Source organism: Watersipora subatra, chromosome 1 (genome assembly GCF_963576615.1).
Source record: "Watersipora subatra chromosome 1, tzWatSuba1.1, whole genome shotgun sequence".
Lineage (NCBI taxonomy): Eukaryota > Metazoa > Bryozoa > Gymnolaemata > Cheilostomatida > Watersiporidae > Watersipora > Watersipora subatra.
The window spans coordinates 25,271,012-25,293,435 of NC_088708.1; the positions used below are offsets into that span (position 1 = coordinate 25,271,012).

The 22,424-nt window shown below is 35.8% G+C and overlaps 1 protein-coding gene across 6 annotated transcripts in view; it reads right to left on the bottom strand.

Moving 5' to 3' along the window:
• Positions 1-14: 14 nt before the first annotated feature.
• Positions 15-22,424, bottom strand: part of LOC137385879 (SID1 transmembrane family member 1-like) — a 43,806-nt gene continuing 21,396 nt past the window's right edge. For 5 of the 6 annotated variants that reach the window (XM_068072463.1, XM_068072460.1, XM_068072461.1 and 2 more), the window contains 19 exons: positions 22,148-22,298; positions 19,276-19,365; positions 19,050-19,137; positions 16,826-16,873; positions 16,150-16,243; positions 13,684-13,715; positions 9,820-9,995; positions 9,399-9,472; positions 9,101-9,167; positions 6,898-7,046; positions 6,644-6,801; positions 4,874-5,010; positions 4,165-4,267; positions 3,166-3,239; positions 2,714-2,760; positions 2,186-2,291; positions 964-1,074; positions 260-373; positions 15-153 (listed from right to left, as the gene is read on the bottom strand). In XM_068072463.1, the coding sequence (XP_067928564.1) occupies positions 91-153; positions 260-373; positions 964-1,074; positions 2,186-2,291; positions 2,714-2,760; positions 3,166-3,239; positions 4,165-4,267; positions 4,874-5,010; positions 6,644-6,801; positions 6,898-7,046; positions 9,101-9,167; positions 9,399-9,472; positions 9,820-9,995; positions 13,684-13,715; positions 16,150-16,243; positions 16,826-16,873; positions 19,050-19,137; positions 19,276-19,365; positions 22,148-22,298 (1,882 nt within the window). In that variant the 3' untranslated portion in view covers positions 15-90. Of the gene's footprint in view, positions 154-259; positions 374-963; positions 1,075-2,185; positions 2,292-2,713; positions 2,761-3,165; positions 3,240-4,164; positions 4,268-4,873; positions 5,011-6,643; positions 6,802-6,893; positions 7,047-9,100; positions 9,168-9,398; positions 9,473-9,819; positions 9,996-13,683; positions 13,716-16,149; positions 16,244-16,825; positions 16,874-19,049; positions 19,138-19,275; positions 19,366-22,147; positions 22,299-22,424 lie in introns of all 6 variants that reach the window. The other variant, XM_068072462.1, reaches the window with a different exon arrangement.

A 22,424-nucleotide genomic window follows, 5' to 3' on the forward strand; every position in this document is an offset into this window, starting at 1 on the left:
GAGCAATGTTTAATGCTTAGCAATGTCTCACAGCAGCATGCTAATTGCATGCAATTGTCATTAATTAGGGAAGGTCAAGCAGACTGCCCTCTAGAAGACATCGATGTTTTTTATTGGTTTCTTCTGCAGGTTGTCATCAATGAAGAGCACTGCCTAAAATAGCATAAGTTCATAGGTCAATTTAATGTTAGAAAATATGCTGTTGGTAGAGATAAACAAAACAAATTAGTACACTATGTTAATAATTTTTAAAACTTACCAAAAAAATACAAAATATTGCTCCAGCAGAAAGGAAATGCCATGCATCATGCGTGTCATAGAAGTCCAATATGACGCAATCCTTGTTCAGGTTCCTTGACAAGGCAGGTGTTTCCTACAGAGACATCATGGCTGTTATTTTTCAGTTTTTCAATTTTTGATGACCGCACCTACTTACTGAAGCCTATTTCATTCATGATCTCTGCATGCATCACAGAGGCACAATTATAATAAATATTTCAGTTCCAGTGGCTAAGCTTCACTGTTCTTTTCACCTTCATCTATCTGAGCTCCTAAGCTATTCTTGTTTCTATACTTTCGCTCTATTCTACTATTTAATGGCTAGTCCATTTCACTATGCATTCGCATCACACAGAGGAATTACCTAACATAAAATATAATGTTGCTTGGTTCACATTTTAGCTATTAGTTGGCAGTATTTTGATGACTTTTTTATAAGCACTCGTGAGAATCATTGCATTCATTTTTATTTACGTCAGACAAGCTGAACGCTTACAAATAGAATAAATCTATAAAGCATATAACCGAGTAGTGAAACAAAACTAACAGTAAATATAGAATTCCTAGTTTCGTTAATCCTTGTGTCTGACACTGAGAGAGTACTTTCTTGAAATCTGTTGCTATGTTCAGATTACAAAGAAATAGGATTTTTACACAAAACTCATAAATGAAGGATACACTCACGATCCAGTCGGTCAGATGTTGAGCGAAAAGGTAGAGAGCAACGCATGTAAATCCGATACCAGCAACTAATAACAATGAAGATATCACAGGAACGCCTTCCTTATATTTACACTAAAACAGAAAGATAAAGTTAATAAACCATGTTTTGATGTCAATAAGGGATAGTCCAGTCATACTCAAGAATACAGTTTGTGTAAAAGATTACAAAAGTATAGTACATCTCAAGACTGAGAGTGTGGCAATGAAAGTGCTGAAAACAGTGTTGTTGCTTGAATATTGTAGGTTTCCAGCATTAGTAAGGCAAACATTTTAGGAAACGCTGCAAACAAGAAATTTCTTCATTGATATTTTTGGTTCGGTTTGAAAGTCTGGAATAAAATTGGCATTTAAAACGTTAAAAATTTCCTTTACATCAGTTTAATTTTGTTTTCCCAAAAAGTTGCTTCAACAAGCCACATCACAGGAAGCTAGCAGATGAAAGTATCACCGACAGATGAACGCAAGTGAATCATGGCTACCAGCCTTAATATCTGTAGTGTTTTGGTCATGAGATATTTGATAGTTTATTCATGTAGCAATATAATAGAAAGGAAGGATGAATGTCGTCATTACTTTGGAAATATATTTCCTACACCGACAAGTTAACTGAAAACGTGTATCAGAACCGAGGCTAATATCATATAAGGAAAGGTAACTTCAAAGTATGTCACATAACGTGATTGTGATTACACACTCCAATGTGTTTCTGTCAGAATTCTTGGTGTTTTAGCTGAGTCAACTTGAGAACTTTATTATCCAGAATTAATGAAATGTTGACTGTTCAGATTGCCACAAACTCACCCAGAATTATACATATAGAGTTAGTTTAATTTATAGCTAAATGTTGGCAAATTCACGTGATTTAATTTCAATAAAAAATTTTGCGCAGTCTCTAGAGATTGATGTCCTTCCATTTTTAATGTACGCCTTTTCGCCACACTGTCATGCCTAGGTATACTTTAGCTTTTTGAAAGAGAAATGTTTCCAAAGATTTCATACATTTTAAAATGTACTTGCACTAATCATATGTTGGAAGTTTTACGAACTTCATTTTTTTAACATAAAGAGGATACTACTAAAAGCCATGATGTGGTTTTTAGTTCATTTGTTTCAAAACAAAATATGTTTCAGTAACAATTAAAATTGGGTGAATGTGAAATGCAGCTCTTATGCTCATGCTTACCTTCAGGCAGATATAGAGAAAGCAGTAGAACATCATATTGACAACAATCACAGCCAACATAAATGTTGCAAAATCCGAAGGTCGTTTTATTACACCATACAAAGCTCTACAAGACACAGCAGTCACCTGCTACAAATGTGACATTGTGACAAGCTAGAATTGATAGAATATCCTAATGAAGTGGCTTATTCATTTATGTTTTTTCAATATATATAGGTAAATGCATTACAAAATGTAGAAGGACGTAGGGGATGCGCCTATGTATATCTCGATATTCCAATTTGCGCACTCAGTAATTTCATTGAACACACCGTCATAGAAACATAACGTTTATAACGTTAACATAACATAAGCGATAACATAAATTCATAACGTTTTATAATGTGTCAAGAAGATTATTGACAGCACCAAAAGCATGGACAGTGCCAAAAGCATGCGTAATGATGGCTTTTCATTCCTATTGGCTCTTTGATTCAGTAGTGTAAATAATGAAACTTCTACAAACCGAATAAGCTCTCAGTTACTTACACTCCAAGGTTTATTAGATTAATTGCGGCTAGCAGTCCGAATCTCATCTGCAACAGAGAGAAACTTCTGTAATTGTATCTAGGAGACCTTCAAGGCAGGTAAATCATTTTAGATGAGCGGTTATTCACAAATCATGACACCGATTAATCTGGGAGCTTTATTCGATTGGTCAATCTACGCACTCTGAGGTCACTCCTCAACTGTGGTGGCAATTAGAAAGGTAATCCAGCAATGTCTTTCTGTGCCCAATCACGAATAGTTAGACTAAAAGGCAGGCATCTGTGGTGGGGTGGTGGTAGACTCAGTGAAGTCTGTGCTAGATTTGGTGGTCATGCGGTGAAAAAGCTGACAAAGTTTGCTAGAGCGTTGAGCATTTTACCGCCTGAGTTATCAGTGGTGAGATGACTGCAACTTTCCTAAATAGACATTTCCCGAAGTATTTTATTACAAACCTTGAATGTGGGCGGGTTACACTTTCCACACTCACTCACATAGTAATGCCTCAGAGATTGAATTATGCTTCCATCTGAAACAATTGAAACAATGAGAAATATAGAAGCAAACAGTTGCAAACAGCATCTAGTAGATCAGTTGCCATACTCTTTGCTGGCTCAGATGAGATGTCGGTAACAGGTCAATGGGGTTTCATGTAAAACAGTTACTACAGAAGGAGGGAGGAGGTATGTTTACATTTTCATTAGTAACGCATAAGTATTGTCGTAGCAGTGCTCCAAATATCGTTACAGACCTCACGACTCAGTATCAAACTAAATGATTAAAAAACTGGAGTTGCCTGCTCACAACAAACTGCAAAACAAAATCTCTTAAATTATGATTATAGCAGCAACTTAAATTTGCTATCACAGATATTATATGTAACAAAATATGAGATTTGCTCACATTATGCAAGAAAACAATTACTTTGTTACGAATTTACCAAGTATTATTGTTTTATTTGGAAGGAATGCACTATTTACTTACATTGCTATGGCAATTTCGATTCATTCAGTACATCTTGAATCATGTATTACCTACAAAACTTTAACTGGCACGCAGAAAAAAATCTCTAAATTTGTAACAAAATAAATATTTTTCTCTATATACTGTAGACGTTACAAAATGTTTCACTTTTTATTGCAAACAAAATAAAATAAACATTGTTATTGATGGCTATCTACAAATGCCAACTACTCTATTTGCAAACAAATCATTTATTAAAAACAGAAATTCTTGCATCTATAAAAAACCGGTGGGAACATAACATTCATTTAAGTGAATCAAAGGAGATCAGAAATAAAAAAGCTCATAAGACTTTCTGAGATTGCTTAATAAACAAACACGGAAATAATAAACAAATTATCAAACGCCACACCACTAGTCACACGTTTTATCACGAAGAATACAGGAAATACAACACCTGTCAGGCTTGACACAGTTGCGAGACAACTTACCAAGTTTGAGGTTACCAGCATAATAAATCTTCAAGGTCAGGTAAAGTATGACCAGAATGTGAAGGAAGAAGAAAGGAATCCAGACAGCAAGAGTGTTGAACAACTACAAAGAAGTATAAGAGTAAATGGGAGAGTTAGGAGTGATTGCGTAATTGAAAGAAGTAACGAATTCACACAAAAAATTTTAAAACATGACCTATTGCATCTACAGAGGTACCTCGCTACTTCACAGTTCAGATTTCGCGGATTTAAGACTTCGTGGTGTAATAAATATTTATTAAAAAATTGAAAATTAAAACAAAAAAACTAAAACACATAAATACTCTGGCCCACTGGGATTAATACTGGGACCACTCTGCAAACATCACTGTGATAGCGGTTATCATGGTTCGTTGTTTTCCTGTTATGTTTTGTGAAGTGTAAAAGTGCAAAGCGCTTGTGACACCGTTCATCAACCCTCTAGAACACCCTTGACCCTCATAATTGTCTAATGAACTTAAGGAAAAATAGGAAAATTCTTGTGACTAATATATAAATATACATCAGTTTAGGGGTGACGCTACTTTGCAGATTTTCACTTATCTTAGGGGGCACCGGTCCCCCATCAACTGCAATAAACGAGGGAACACTGTGAAATTGAAGTGAAAAACAGTGAACAAAACTGTACCAAATATCTTGGTCAAAAGGGCTGTTAATGATCTCAACTCACCACTCCTAGAACAGTCACCAGGATCACTCCTCCAAGAAAAAGGAATGCAAACTCGGCTTTGGAAGTGATGTCTGGGTGTCTCGATTGAAACAGCCTTATCGTAATCATTGCACCAAGAACATACATGAAAGCTGTGTCTGTAATTATTATCAAACAAGCCAGAATGACAGACAAATACATCAACATATCTATTGTTCATGCTGTAGTAATCTGCAATAACATCTGGCACTCTAGTACAAACAAACAGTCTCGACGGGTGTCAACAGGTGTCGATAACCAAGCAGATACTAGTCTACAGGCTACAAACATACCCATCTCATATTCATATGGACACTCAAGTTGTTAAGCACGATACCTCTAATCGCAATCCTGAGCGTTAAAAAAAATAGAGAAAATAATTCCAAAACTGTTAGAAGTCAGCAGCCATTGAAACCTTTGAAGAAATTGGTGCCAATAATTAAACTAAACTAAATTTTATTAATCTATTAAATACTAAGTTGGTGAAGTCAGACTAGTTGACAATAGTGTTTCATAGTGAAATAATTTGGGGAATTGTTTTAATATATACCATAAGAAGGCACGCATTATTCTCCTTACATCTGCTAAATTGAGCGTTTCAAACGGTCTTTGAGTTTGGTGGATAAATAACTTTTTTGTAGCTGATTTCAAGATACACCAACCAGAAAACATCTTAACATGTTTTACAATAACTAGCCTCTCAGCCATCAGTCTAAACAATCTCAGCCATATCTAATGCCTGGATTAAGATTGCCACTACACAGACATATATGTCAGAGGGCTGATATTCAGTAGATGGTACCTAATGGCTGAGTTAAAGGGTGACCACAGAAATCAATGTTTCAGGGTACTGATATTATGCAAGGGTTGTTGCGATGATATAACTGTACTGCGCAGTATGGTCATGCATGCTGATGTTTACCTCACATGGCCTATTTGGAACAGATATTTTAAGTAATGCTTGTGTATTGGCCAATGAAATTATTTATTTCTTTATTCTAGTCTCCTCCCATTATTAATTACGAACAGAACTATCGTAAGTAAGCTGGTTGTTTCTGGTCCATAACTTCTTAACTTGGAACAGGTGGGCTCATTGTTAACCGAATTAACAATACGGTTAACAATGAGCCCGAGATGCGAGCAATGAACAATCAATTATTCAAACATCAACAAGCTGTCCCTAAAGGCCAGTTCACACTATATCGCCATTTGTCAGCGTTTCCTTTTCGGCGTTCATCGTCGATTATGTGAACCGTGAATTGTTGGCATCGACGAAGCAACGCAGACACGTCAGGAAAGTTTGCAGCTGTCAAACTTTCCCGATGTGTCGGCGAGCACCGACGACCGCCTTTCAAATGTGGACCATTTCGGCGATGGTAATTCGTGATCGTGGATTTATTCAAATCCGTTCATGATAGTCGCTGCGGGACTAGTTTTTGATTCCCACATGCAAAAACAAAGACGTTTCTTCGCGAAAAATTAAAAAGATAAATGTCACGAAGTATTTCCTGATGCAAACGCAGATGGGTTTGTGATAGTGTGAACATGGTTATCATCGACGATCACCGAAGTATCGTGTCATCAACACCAAAATACGGCGATATAGTTTGAACCAGCCTTAACACTGATGCCAAAGGAAGCAGAATGGTGATGAAATCCATGAAAAATATGAACTGTTACAGCCAGCAGCGCTTCTAAGCAGCATAAAATAAGTAACAAGGTAGCCGCTAGTGCATTGGCTTTATGACTCACCAAACTGGAAGTTGTTGCTGCTCGGACAAACGTGATAGCATGCACTCATGATACCCTCCATCCCTAAAGCCCAGCCCATGGCATAGGGCAGGCCATAAAATTGTGGTATTCCATAAGCCTCTCGCTGGGCTTTAGGCAGCTTATAATGCTGCCTCTTTCTATAATGCAAAATTCAGTTATTATTTCCAGAAAGATAGGGTCGACCATACATAAAATATAATACGTAATCATACAAGAAAACTAAAAGAACTTGCCGAAGGTAGACAATCAGATTGAACAAGATGCCAAGAAGTACATAAGAAATGTTGCTAAATACGTTGTTGAAGGCATAAAACGGGCCCAACTTTCTTGCACATTGGAAGTTGTAGTAGCAAATGTCTTCATCACCCGAAGAATTCAAATACTACAAGACAAAATAATGTGGGTTGGAGTAGCTGAAACCCAAAAAAAATTCTTAGGCAGTCAGAGAACAGTAGACACTCTTATAATGTACACTTTCTTTTGCGTAACTTCCAGTTCATGTGAAGAACTTATGCAAAGTTTTTGCTTTATATAAAGTAAGAATTTCCATAGAAGCGTCAAGTAGAACCATAAAGCGTCAAGTTGGTGCAAGTTCTCTAATTCGATTTTTATAACGAGAGTCCCATAGTTAGCATTAAAAATATCATTTTCTCTTTAGCCGCACTTGGGAGAGAAAACAACGCATAGGGGTGTTTCTATTATATATATTAAAACCCGGGCAACTCAGTGTGTAATAAGAAATCATCAGGTGTGCCGATACAGCACAGAGAATAAGTAGCAGCACAACGGTTCAACACCTAAAGAGAGTCGATTGGTGCAGGTGTATGTTTACCATGCTGAATGTCACAAGTTGGAGTCTCTTTGAAAGCAACATTTTATCCTGACCTCTAACCCTGGCTCCGGACAAACGCACAGACAGACACCGCTCTTAATATAGTAAAAATAAATTTTTGTTTTACTTAACGTTAGACATATACAATATTTGTTCCTGTTTTTAGCAGCATCGACTTTGCTGTTTAGAAAAAAAAGTAAAAAAATCGAATTAAATTGACATTGAAGGCATGCACTCCCCTAAACTTAAATGTACAATTAACTGTAACCTAAAACAAGCGAAAATAATAAAAGAGAGACGTGGTTGTTATGTTTCTCAATAACTTGAAGTTTATAATGTGGTTATTTCTAAGGTTTGAAATACTGAGTTCTTCCAATGTTTGAGTAACAGTTTATAGTTCATGAATAGTAGTTTATTCGTAACTTGAGATTAGACTGATGAGTACAGAATATGATTTCATTTACATAGCAATTTATTAGCTTTATAGCTAGAAAAAGCATAAGTATCAAAATGCTTTAATGAGTGATAAAAATATAGCTTTTAGCTTTTCATTAATAGAATCATTCATTTCTTTGCTTTCAAGTATCTCAACAGTGATCGATACAAACCAACAATACCACAGTTACTGTACAGTCAATAATACCACAGTTACTGTACAATCAATAATACCACAGTTACTGTACAATTAATAATACCACAGTTACTGTACAATCAATAATACCACAGTTACTGTACAGTCAATAATACCACAGTTACTGTACAATCAATAATACCAGTTACTGTACAGTCAGTAATACCACAGTTACTGTACAGTCAACAATACCACAGTTACTGTACAATCAATAATACCAGTTACTGTACAGTCAGTAAAACCACAGTTACTGTACAGCCAACAATACCACAGTTACTGTGCAGTCATTAATACCACAGTTACTGTACAGTCAATAATACCACAGTTACTGTACAGTCAATAATACCAGTTACTGTACAATCAATAATACCACAGTAACTGTACAGTCAATAATACCACAGTTACTGTACAATCAATAATACCAGTTACTGTACAGTCAGTAATACCACAGTTACTGTACAGTCAACAATACCACAGTTACTGTACAATTATTAACTCAAAAGGCTATGTTTAGTTTTTACCTATTTGACCAGTTTGTTCCTAGTTTGAGGCTATCTCGGAACGGATTAGGCAATTAACATGTATTTTACAGTTCGTATAATATAGAATCCCTATAACATAAACATTCTTGAAAGGATTATTTAAATTGTAGGAGCATCTATTGCATTAGCTTGATAATGTATACTGGTCATCCATTAATAACTTTGTGGATGGCGCATCAGGTCTACAAAGAAACTAACCAGAATGCGTTTTAGGCTTCGTGATATGCCAGATTATATGAATACAGTGAAAATCATTGTGCTCTTTTGCTTTGCAAACATCTGCAAAGCAAAATCAATACAAATTTAAATATATATTTAAATACATTATATATACAATATATTTAAAACTATATTTAAATACAAATTTAAATATACAAATATAAATTTGGCTGACAATCAAATAAGTGTATACAAAGGAAGGGAATGCTGACCTGCTGATAAGTCAGCACCAACTGGATTACTGGAAGTCCGTAGAAGATAGAGACAATAGCTATATTCCTGTAAAAGAGATAACCATAGCAGTAAATATGGTATTAGGACAATAGATCAACTAAGAATAAAAGAAAACACATTCCTCAAAGCCATTTCCAATAAAGTAAAAAAAGTAAAACAAAAGTTATAGCAACATATACTTGTTGCATTTTGTAAGGTAATGACCTATTTAAAACAGGTCAAGACATGAAAAAGCTGGACGGAAAGGTTGAGAGAAATGCACACATTGATGCATACCATTTATATAAAGCGTATTTCTTCCGAAGTTTAGAGTTGGACTTCTTGCACATATCTGCCAACTTGAGGTTGGACTGTAAAACAGAGCATATCAGACAGATAAAAACCATATACTGAGTTCAACAAATGTTCTAAAGATAAATAACAATGTATAGCTACATGTAGCTACCTGTAGATGGTCTTACAATTAATACGCATCGTGTTAAAAGAACTCAGGCAATCCTCAAGTAATAGATCATGGCATTTTAACTAAAAACTGTAAACTGACAGAACATCGTTGTATGTTATTCATTTCGTTTGTGTGGTAACTAAGAACGTGTTATAACTAAAGAAGAGCTGTCTAAATGTATATCCATTTATATTCTCTCTTGTCTTCTCATATGACAACGGCCAGCAAGTTGTTATTAACTGTGAAAACCACCTTCAATCTATAAACATCTTTATTCTCCTCAGCGTCCTGTAATGTGTCTATTTCAGAAAGGTCTTCGCTGTTATTCTGGTCATCATCCTCGTCTGAGCGATTAATGACAGCCATGGGACCAGATCGCACAGAGACCACGCCAATCTCATCTGCTCCATCATCATTTAAGGAATCAACTAAAAAAATAATAACTTTGAATCAGGTCTTTGAACCACTTAGCATGACTGCTCCAGTGCTAGAGAAGAATGATGAGACAAGACCAACCTGTTATTTGCTTTTTTAAAAATAATAGTATAATTATTTGTTATTATTTAAATTTACATGTGTATTTATTTAATTATAATACTAACTACTCCATCCTATTACTACTATAGTCTCTAAATCACCAAAATAGAATGTGAGTCTAACCCAGTGGTTATTAACCTTGTTGGACGTACTGAACTTCACCAGTTTCATATGAGCTTAACTGTTCATTCTCTGACAAAAAAAATAAATATGACTCTTTTTCATATTCAAATTGGACAGTGCATTAAGATCACAGTGTTGCAATAAACAAAAGTTAGATTAAACTTAAGATTAAACTTGAGATTGAATTTAGGTTAACAACCGCTAGTTTAACCAATGATTTGATTGCTTGCCTAAACCAATGGGAACAAAAAGTTCTGTGATTCAAGTATCTCACTCCATTACTAAATAAACTTGAGTTAACTGATCCAAGTATTTCCCTTAAAAAGTAACTATATTATATATAAAGTAAATATATACAACTAACAATATATATAATTCGGAGTTTATATTCTCTTTTTTAACTTGATTAACTTGACTCGATTACATCAATAACAATTAATTCGTTTGTTTCCTTTTGTATCCGAGTCTATTTTCCAACTGCAAGTCTGAGTTTTTCATTGGAAACTTTGATTGCAACACCATAGAAATAGTTAGTACATGTAACTGTATCAGGCTATTAGTTAGTTCATTTTTTAATTCGGTCTTGATACTTAGATGTATGTTAGAAAAAGCTTTCACATTTATGACGGAAAATGTGATACTGCGTATTTTCAGGCTACCGTTTGGAGGCTACTGTGATTACACAGTTTCTTTTTATTCGAGCTATTGAACTTAATTTATTGAAGTTTCTATTCAAAATGGCAACACATAAAAAGTTTTGCTCTGTTAAAAAATGTTTGGACGCTAATATCGGCTACCTCAGCTGTGCAGGAGAGGAGTTGAGGTCAAAAGACACTGTGGAAGGTATTGAACCGCCTAAAGAATATGAAACGGCTTCGAATGAAGGCAACAATCAGAACGCAACTGGCTAAGCAAACGATGGTAATAATTTTGATTTAAAAATGTTAATATTTGTTTCTGAATGTATTATAAATATGGTTTGTTTATGCCACTTGTTCTCGAAGATCTACTTGTAGCATTTAATAGATTATTATTATTATGAGACTTACAAATTTGCATATTTATAGCATATTATTTGATAGCATGATTGCGGTTATCTGAACTGAGCTTATAATGGATCGACGCTCGTAACTCCTGTTCTATTGCACATAAAAATCCAGTTTTGGCTGCAAACTGTTACAAACATATCGATGAGTGCAATGAGTTTTGATGCAACCTTGTTAAATATAGCTATAAAATGACAATATACCTCAAAATTTAAAATAAAAGACTTGAAAGCTCCAACAAATGGCAATTCAGGCCATAAGATCATTGTAGTTGAATTGCAAGCAATAAATATCAAATGGTAAAGACACATATCAGCTTCTTCGTGCATATTTATTTAAAAAATCCATGACAAGTTGGAGGTAAGTTAGCAAATTTCTTGCCTCCAAAAGGGTTAATGTTGCGCCACCCAAAGGAGAGTGCTGCCTATAGGCGACAGTTGATTCGCCCGTGAAAGAGATAAAATTTATCTTCTACACATCCTGACGAGATGTTTGAAAAATACAACGCCACCCTTTATTTGAACGCCACCTTTAATAAAGCGCCACTATAAAAAAAGGGTTGAAGAATGGAGTACTTTGGCGTTCAAATAAAGGTTTTATGATGTGTGTCGTTTCAAATTAATTAAGTTAAAAAAGTGAACTCTAAACTCTAAGAGTTGAGTACAGACACTATCCTACTTACGAACAACTGTAGATACAAACGGTGTTGTGCATACAGGCGCTACTCTATAACCTTTTATGACTATATTTAACAATGTTGCATTAAAGCTCATTGCAGTCATTGATGTTTGCTACAGTTGGCTACCAAACAGGCCCTTTAAGTGCATACATAGACCTATTACCTATACTTTATAGCTAATATGTATACTGTATAGTTAATAGGTCTATGGTGCAACAGAAGAGGAGTTATGAGCATCGATCCACTGTGAGCAGAGTTTATATAACTGCAATCATTCTATCAAATGATATGCTATAAATCTGCAAGCTTACAAGTTATACAATAATCTATCAAAGTCTACTAATATATACTCAAGAACAAGTGACATAAACATACCATAATTACAATACTTAGAGAAACGAAAATTAACAATTTTGAAACAAAAATATTTGGATCCTTTGCTCGGCAGGTGGCTTTCTGGTTGTTGCTTTTATATGGAACCGTTTTATCTTTTTCTGACCGTTCAATACTTTTCAAAGTGCCTGCTGACCTCAACTCTTTTTCTGCACTAGTCGATATTAGCATCCAAACAATTTTTAGCAGAGCAAAACGTTTACGCTTTGATAATAATAAACTAATAATTCACTTTTAGCCCATGCGCCAATACACAAGTTGTAGTCTGAGACAACTTAGGAACAAATTCGCTTAACGAAAGACTGTTTGAAACGTATCTCATTCATAAGTTGGAGTGCATTTGTATATTAAATCTAGACGTTTTTTACGACTAAAATTTCTTGTGGCAGCTGCCATAAGAATTTTTAGTCATAAAAATCGTCTAGTTCTATATATAGAAATCTTCCAATCTGTCCACTCTATGGCAGGCCTGTATTCCCTAGTTGCAAGTTGGCTGGCAAATGTTAGGCGACTAGCTATGAACACTTGGGGGTTTGGGGGTGGTGTAAGCCCCCAACAGGGTTCGGGGCCCTGAAGCTCTGGACCTTTTAAGCATCAACAACCCTCAAAGTATGCATAAATGCAATCAATTGTAAGCATCAAAATCTACATAAATATATTGTTTATGGTTCATGGTAGGCAAAACTTTTTCTTTATTCAACGAACGGTATAAAACTCATGACACGATAGATTTCTGTAAGGGACATTGACAGAAAAAGAGCTACTACTTTATTGCAATAGCTCTTGTTCTGTCAATGCGTCCATGGCAGAAATCTTTCACAACTGATTCTGTATCTATTTCAACATCTTTATATATGTGTAATATTAGAAGATTATTTAAACGAGCCTGCCCCATAGTGCTCATTGATGTATTAATTCTACGTTGATTAAGTTTTATATGATAAGGAAAATGTATGTTTGGGGGTCTTCTTCACACCCCCACTATAAGCAATAAAGTTCAGTTCCCATGTGTTAACAAAGTCTCACAAGATCACTCATTTTGCGAGATCTCACGGAGACAATATAGAATGCTAGTTGCTAGTAAATTAGTTGCTTGAAATTCCAAGTGAAGTAGCTTAGACTGCAATTCTTAGTAGTCAGCCGCCGAAAATTACCAAAAATTTGGGGCGGCTCAGTCGTCCAGCCGCCCCAAAAAATACCGGCTTGCTCTATGGCATTAAATTAAGCATCTTGGAATGCTATATGTAATTGAAGGTTTCACAGAGCATATCTAAAAACCAAATTAAATAATCAAAAAGTAAATTATATATAACCAAAAACAGATAAATGTGAACGTACATGTTTCAGTCTGCTGATTTCTTCTCTTTGCCCTGTAACATACACAAACAGCATGTAAAGAATTGATGATTCGGAAAGTGAAGCAGTGGAGAGCAAAGGTCAAGTATGATATGACTATTAAAGCACATAAATTACATAATTTTTTTATTGTATATTTCAATACATCAGAGTCTTGGCTTTCGAATGAGCTATTGTTTGCCATAGTGAGACAGACATTGGTTGGTGTTTATAGGATTTCCCCAGAGCTCTACCGCGAAAAAGTTTACTGGCATAGTCTCGAAAATTGTGATGTCACAATTCTCATATTCGTTGTTGTGTGCTCTTATTGCTTATTTATCAACTACGAAAGTGACGATAATGACGCTAATGGCAGGCGAAGGTAGGACAACTCCAGAGAACGAATGAAGATGACAAAGGAATCAGTGTCATTAGTTCTCCATGTACATATTATTTCTATAAGTACCTCAGACTCCAAGAACCATACTATATTTTCCGATGATATTATGCACTAGCTCTTTATTTTTAATGCGATGTTAAGGGTGATGACTGAGACTAATTAATTTCAAGCATTGCGTGATCTCGCGAAAGTGCGATTGACATTTAGTCCTAGAGCCACGAAACCGCAGGTCATAATTTAATCGATGTGATTTCACTACTTTTATCAACGACAGTACATTTATTAAAGCATAATTAATTAACCCAGAACATGTGTTTGTATTGGTCGGGCGTTAGTACGATAGCTCGCGGGCATTGTTGATTATCTAGAATCTTAGTTTATTATTAGCGCTCTCCGGGTTTAACAGCACCGAATGGCACAGAAAAACGCAGCCTCAATGGCAGCGAAAGGGATCGACGACCTAAGGCTAAATGAGATTTATGACGCCACATTTTGAGTACCTGAACCAAGTGTTTTTTTTGCAGGATGTACTTTTGACACCCCGTTTTTCACAGTTCTATTATTCTTTGTGTATTGAATATAGGCTCATTCGAAAGCCAAGACTCTGTTGTATTGAAATATATAATAAAAAAATTATGTAATTTATGTGCTTTAACTAACTAGCGACTGTCATAGAAGAAAATTCAGGAAAAGGGCAGTTTGGTAATGCTAAACTCCCAAATGAACTAATGCAAACGTTCGGCGGGGCAAAAGATAAAACATAGGTTCCCTATTAGTCAAAAGACAAACTATCGAATAAAAATGAGATCCCCGTATATCACCCTCCCTGTCTTCCCAACCATTTTTAATTTGGTGAAAAATTACTTTAAATAAATAATCTTTGTTATAATAAGAGTCGTGTCCGTCCATCGAAAGCTACGGTTAGAGAAAAATATTACATCACACTGGTGTCGAACCTGCGACGGTCAGTTTTGCTGCCCATCACACTACCACCTGCACCAATCATTCACCTTCCACAATGTTAGAATTACTGTGCACATACTTATGCTCTGTAGTTTATTAGCACACCTGATGATCTCTCACGGCACACTTTAGACTGCCAGAGTACTAGTGTTAATAAAGGACATTGATACAGCAATGTCAGAAAACTATTTAGGTACAGGTAGAGACTATATACAAAAGAAACTATAAAGATAATTATACCCAACAAATAAAAGTCAATGCATATAAACCATCATAAACTAAAATACCTACAGCTTTCAATGGCTTTCCGAGCTATAATTCAACGGACTACAGAAATTATGTGGAATAATTATAAGGTAACTTTCCAAACTATGTTTGACAATATAATGTTAATCTCACACAGCAGGTAAACTGACAACATATTGTTATAAAAAAGAGAATCTGATATATGATATACCGTGATGACTGATAGATACCTCATTCACTTTCTGACAAAGTCATTCCAAATTAATTGAAGCACAGATGTTGCCCCTACACTCTCCAGTCCGTATTGCCTTACATTAACTACACATGAGATGCGATATCTCAACTAGTCCGGTGACTATTATGTAACATGTCTGAGCCCAGTGGCAATGGAGCCCCAACAACTGGAGTTCAGATGTCATTCTGGGCACCACCAGCGACCTTTCCTGGTAATTGAACCCCAACTGGTTGGTTGCCAGTGAGGCATTCTAAACCACGAGGTCACAGGTTCTTTCTATGACAACTAGTAACAAGTGGTCATTAGAACTAGCAGTTAGGGAGTTATTATGAAGGCTAATTATTTACGCATATATCAAAGCTATAATAACTATACATAAAAAATATAAGTTTTGCCTGCATCAATGTCTTTATACATTGAGAGACCAAAATTGTGTTGCCCTGATCAGTGTCACCACAATTGTGGAAGCGTCTAGAAATTCTCCTAATACTGACATTCTCTCATAGGTCTACCAACATTTTGCTAAAAGGTCATCTCGGATTATGTATTTCTTTTAAGAAAAATAGTTCATATTTAGAAGTTACACTGCGCATAGTTTGTAGCATTTGGGAAGTATTGTACATACCGTAAATGCATAAATAGCCCAACAAGTGCAGCAGACAAGTAGAAGAAAAATGAATATCCAAGAGCCGCAAGAATCGCATAAGTATAGACGCTGCCTGCAAAAGTAACATCATGACACCATAAGTGTAGATGCTGTCTGTAATAGTAACATCATGACACCAGAAGTGTAGATGCTGACTGTAATAGTCACATCATGACACCATAAGTGTAGATGCTGACTGTATTAGTAACATCATGACAGCATAAGTGTAGATGCTGTCTGTAATAGTAACATCATGACACCATAAGTATAGATACTGTCGGTAATAGTAACATCGTGACACCATAACTGTAGATGCTGACTGTAATAGTAACATCATGACACCATAAGTGTAGATACTGTCTGTATTAGTAACATCATGACACCTTAAGTGTAGATACTGTCTGTATTAGTAACATCATGATACCATAAGTATAGATACTGTCTGTAATAGTAACATCATGACACCATAAGTGTGGATACTGTCTGTATTAGTAACATCATGACACCATAAGTGTAGATGCTGACTGTAATAGTAACATCATGATACCATAAGTATAGATGCTGACTGTATTAGTAACATCATGTCACCAAAAATGTCTTAAGAAATATATTGCATTTATATACTCAACTATAGATAGTTTAGATATGGGCATACCTTCAACATGTGCTTCAATCCAGAACTCGACTTCCTTTAATTTTGGCTCTACAACAAACGTTACGCGCTGTGTTACCTGCTACAGCCTATACTGGTCTGAGAATATGTTCGTGAGCTCATGATGATCAACTCGCATAACTAACATGCATTGTGATTGGACAACTCCACCTGTCAGCTAATATATAAATATACAAGAAATTCGCCGTGATGAAGAAGTATGCCGCAGGTAGAGTGGAGTCTCAAATTGTAGAACAAAGCGCTTGAAGCTTTGTAAGAATCTTTGGTTAGCTAGTTTGCTGGTTTATTAGCTTCTCAGGGCCCATTTTACACTTATGCATGCACTGCTGTCATGTCTGGGGAGTTAGTTGCGGGACTAAGTTATAACGATTCATTCGTAATAATGGTACAGGGGAGTTCGAATATTTTAATTCTCTCGCTACCACGAGCCGTGTAGTACGGCTTGGCAAACTGTTCGCGTACAACCAAAAGCAGAGTAGTGGGGTTTTAGTAAGCTTCGTACAAAACAAGAGACAAATATCCGCATGCGTTGAGTTACTAATAAATATGTTGACAGCCCATCCTGAGTGCAGTTTCACTTTGTTTACAGCCCATCCTGAGTGTAGTTTCACTTTGCTCACAGCCCATCCTGAGTGTAGTTTCACTTTGCGAGAACTTTTTTTATAGCAATTTCTTCTCAGCATTAAGCAGTCGCGTCAGATGCATTACAGCTATGGAGGTTTCACTAACTGCAAATCAATGGAATTTTATCAACAAAATGATTTTTATTGAACAACTAGCTGTGCCTCCTGGCATTGCCCGGGTGTTAAAAATCAGCTTATAAACTAGGTAAGCTAGTGAGCTTACAAATTCTAAGCTAGTAATTCCAGTAAGCTAGTTAATAGGCGCTAGGCTTCTAATGGTGGTAGGCCATGATATTGCGTCAGCATTGTTGTCCAGCTACAGCTATTCTAATAGCTATAGCCGGAATGACAGACAGACGACAGACATACTTTGAGAAATATATATAGACTAGCTGTACCACCCGGCGTTGCCCGGGTAATAAAAAAGTCTTTGGACAGAAAATTGATTTGTATTTAACATATAACAACATTTCCCATTCTTACTTTCAAACTACATATCATGAGAGAAGTGTTTTGTGTAGTTGAAATAAATTAAGAGAAAAAAAACAACTGTATAGGTTTTAAAACTTTGTCAAACAACTGTACCTTTCAAGCTACATACATGTATTAGCCTGGCATATTGCCAATGGAAAATTCCACTAAGCTAGTTAATAAGGCTAGGCTTCTAATGACTACTCCATGACGTTAGGTCAGCATTGTCCAGCTCTCGCTGTTCTAATAATAGCTTTAGCCGGAGTGACAGACAGACGGACTTTGAGAAATATATATATAGATAGTACTACTGAGAGTGATTATTTCATTTTTAGCAGTACTAATAATGCCGCAAGCCGTAATAATATTATGTAAATTATGTAATAATTTATGATAAAATTGTATGCAAATAAATTTGGTATCAAAAGATTTTTCTAGTCTGTGTAGTTCAAAAGCTATGACAATTTATATGCGCCTTTATCAAATATTAGGAATTACCACATACCATACTTTTCGGACTATAAACCGCACTCCTATATAAGCCGCATCTGTTTTATTTTCCAAAAAACGATAATAAAACAATACATAAGCCGCACCTTTGTATAGGCCGCAGAACTCAGGACTGTGCTTTTTAACGCGGCAGCAACTTTGCCGTTTAAAGCAGAACAGTGCCGAACAGCAGTTTCGTATTATTCGACGCTTTTTAATTTAGTGCCTAACGGGAACAGTACTGTGAGGCATTGTTTCGCATTTTCTTTCACCGCTAGAAGCGCACTAATTGGAGATTCCCGTTAATGCGCCCTAGCGGTGAAAGAAAAAGCCACAGATTAGCCGCACCCTTATATAAGCCGCATGGCTCAAATCATCAAAAAAAAGTAGCGGCTAATAGTCTGAAAAATACGGTATGTAAGTACATCCTATAAAAAATTAATTTGGTAAAACACGAAAACAGAGAGTGAACAGTAGTTAGTCAGCTGTCCCAAGTATCAATGAAAGAAAAATGCGCCAGCAAGGATAACCGTGGCATGCTTCCCTACGGCTTATACAAAAATTATTTATGAAATAACACCATTTATAAAAAGAATGTGAATGCGCAACATATATAAGCTCACCTCCAATTGGAAGAATTCTGGCAATACCAGCGCAAGATATATCGGAAGGGGCGACGGTGAATATAATGAAAACAGCGTCATAACTAAGCTGTAAATAAAACAGGAACATAATATAAATATGCTTATTCTTATCAAATAGTGTAATAAAATAATAACAACACTAAGTGAGAGTTATGAAGGAATAAAAATGCTGCGTAGAAGAGGAGAAAGGAAGACATGAACTTACCATGTAATTTATTGTAACGGCAGCACTCTTCAGGAATGTCTGTGAGATAACTTTGTCAGAGGTCACCTCTCCAATATCCTCCACCGGGCACTTTAATAATAAGTAAATAAATACAGCAGCGTACAGTGTCATCAGTCAAGGCTGCTCCCACATCTCCAGCAACTCTCAACACAACATACTAAGTAAAGATACTTTACATAGTCTGGCTTGGCAGAGCAATATCTCTTTGTATGCGTGCGTGTTGCGTGCGTGTGGTGAGTGTGTGTGTTGCCAAAACACACTCGCACGTGGTTATGCACTTCCAGTTGCATACAATGGATTCATTTACATCAGCATCTGCACATGCCTCAATTTTGATCCAGGCGTTACTGGTTTCAAAATCCTGTGAAGACTATGCCCAGAATATTTATCCTGCCACTAATATGACAAATATCATTTTTTATTCTATGACACCAACACACTACATCCACCATCATATGTTTCAGTTTATGAACTTTCTGTTACTTTATCCTACAATTAACTATCCAGCCTCCACAATAATATTAAATTACCAACTTTTAAAACATTTTTATTCAACTCACTCAATAATTCCTGATTTTTGTCTTTCCATTTTTTTTTGGCGTGTTATGAAAAATATCCATTTTTGATTATTACTAATCACAATAAAAAGTTAAACACGTGCAATAATAAATAAGAACAATGCATATGGAGAGTGTTGAATGTGTGAAACTAGAAGTGTCAGTCCAGCAGGTATATCCTTCCTACTGGTCTATAATAATAATGCCTAGCTACTGCTGCTCTTCTTCTTAACTAGTACAAGTTGTAGGAGCAGGCATGGGCAGTCAGATATAACATAAGATTTGTATCAACATGCAATTCAATTTCCAATAATTCCAACATTCCAAAAACAAAACATCTGTAAATAATAAAATCAATAATAAAAAGTATATAAATTCAAACTGACAGTATATATAGTGTAAGCTAGATCATGTTATGTCGAATATCTCTATTAATCACTCTACCTCTGAAATTATGCCTTGCCGAGCGTACACTTCTGTTCAGGTGTCTGTCACATTAAGTAACAACAAAAAAACATATTTTACTGATTATGACTTCACCAATTTAATTTTTGCAATTAGTTTAGGTTTGTAATTAATTTAATGAATAGATTTTCATTTGTTCAGGGGTTCTAGAATGAACTAAACAAAATGCTATGTAACCTTATGAGAAGATCGGCTCTAACAGACAACAGTTTCAACATATGAAGTAAATATCAGAACAAAATAACTTTGTATGCGGAGGTTCGACTCTACCTTTTCAGCTGGGAACTCAACATATGCACATCATTTTACAGAACACAGCAAAATATTTTAGATTACTATGTACTGGTTTGCCTCCTTTATCATTTGATATTCTTCTCCAACAAATAATGTATCATGTTACTTTTACCTGTCAGCTTTGCATGAATATTTGAAACCGCATTTGGGTCAAGATTTCTAGCGACGACAACAACAATAACTGCAAGATCAACAGGAATAAAAAGATGAATGAGAACAAAAACAACCAGAAGAAGAACAATAGCAGCAACAAGAACTAACGTTTTACAGTATATTCCGATTTGCATTTGTCTACAAAGTACACATTGGTTTTCATAGACTTAGACGCAATACTTCATGAATACATAATCGGGCCACACAAGTTAAAAGTTAACTTGCAACAAAATTCACATTACAGTTATTTGGTACCAACAGATTCACCATGTCTTACTCTGCTGTGTTGTAGGTGCAAAATATGTGGAAATGGGATTACAAGCTCTCAAAAACGAACAGTTAATCGCAGCCATCACGAAAACGCTGTAAATTGGAATCCATTTCCGAAACGGCTCAAATGGGACGTAGCTGAACAAGATGGCTTCTGTTTACACTTTCATAGAACCTCATTCGTCAAAATATTCTCACAAATGTATTTCATGCATTTAATAAAGCCATGTCGATTGTCCTTACGCGTCTGTTTTGTCATCATTGTAATGCGGTTACTTTGAGCACTAAAATCTCAAAATCTACCGTAAAAATTCGTTTAATCTTTTAACCTTAGCTCTAAGGAGTGCATGTCATCTTCTGATAAACATGAATAGCCTGTTGGCCACCTGCGATAGTCGAAAAATTCTGCAGAAACCGTTCGCGCGACTTGGCAGAAAGTATGCGTCACATGATCAGATTACGACTAGATGATTAGACCAGGCTGAAACGATACTGTAAAGTAGTGAGCATTTATACATGATACGGGCTTTCCGGTAGAACCTGAAGTATTTGTCATTAGCTAGTGCAACGAGATGTCTGAAATTGAGGTTTTTATCGGTCTTTAATTTCACGAGATAACATCACGTGTCAAAACAATAACCAAATTGGTAGGAGTACGTCAACCAAATAAAGAGATTCCAACCTATGGCGTTTTTGTGATGGCTGCGATTAACTGTTCGTTTTTGAGCTTTCAAGAGCTTGTAATCACATTTCCACATATTTTGCACCTACAACACAGCAGAGTAAGACATGGTGAACCTTTTAATACCAAATACCGGCAATGTAAATTTTGTTGCAAGTAAACCTTTAAGAATTTCAATCAATACTTCACAGTGCATGTTTTTATACTAGCGAAAAGTGTTTTTTGTTAGACACAGTTATTTCAGACTCAACGAAACAGATACCAGATAATATCACAAGTGTTATACCAGATTTAGCACTATATACTGACGATATATAACAACCCTTGCTTTATCCTTTAAAATTTTTAGTAGTTATGTTGAGACTTCAACATTCCAATTTCCGTGCCTCTGGACAGATCAGGATACATTACTGCTAAGTGATTGCCTCACCTCAGCTGGCTGAACGGACACCTTTGAGCAATAGTAATTCTGTGGAGAGTTGATATATAAGGTGACAGGCATCAAATTTTCTTTATCAAATCGATATTCATAATAAGCTGGTGAGGAAGGAGTCACAAAGATGTTGTAGTGGGGCCCAATGCTGCAACAGACAAAGTTCCTAGTGACTCTGAGAAGTTGTGCAGAGTTGTGACTGAATATTACAAAAGGATGAGACAAGCTATTTTTCGTTTTTTTTCGTGACCTCATTTTATCGTTGTCGGCCATC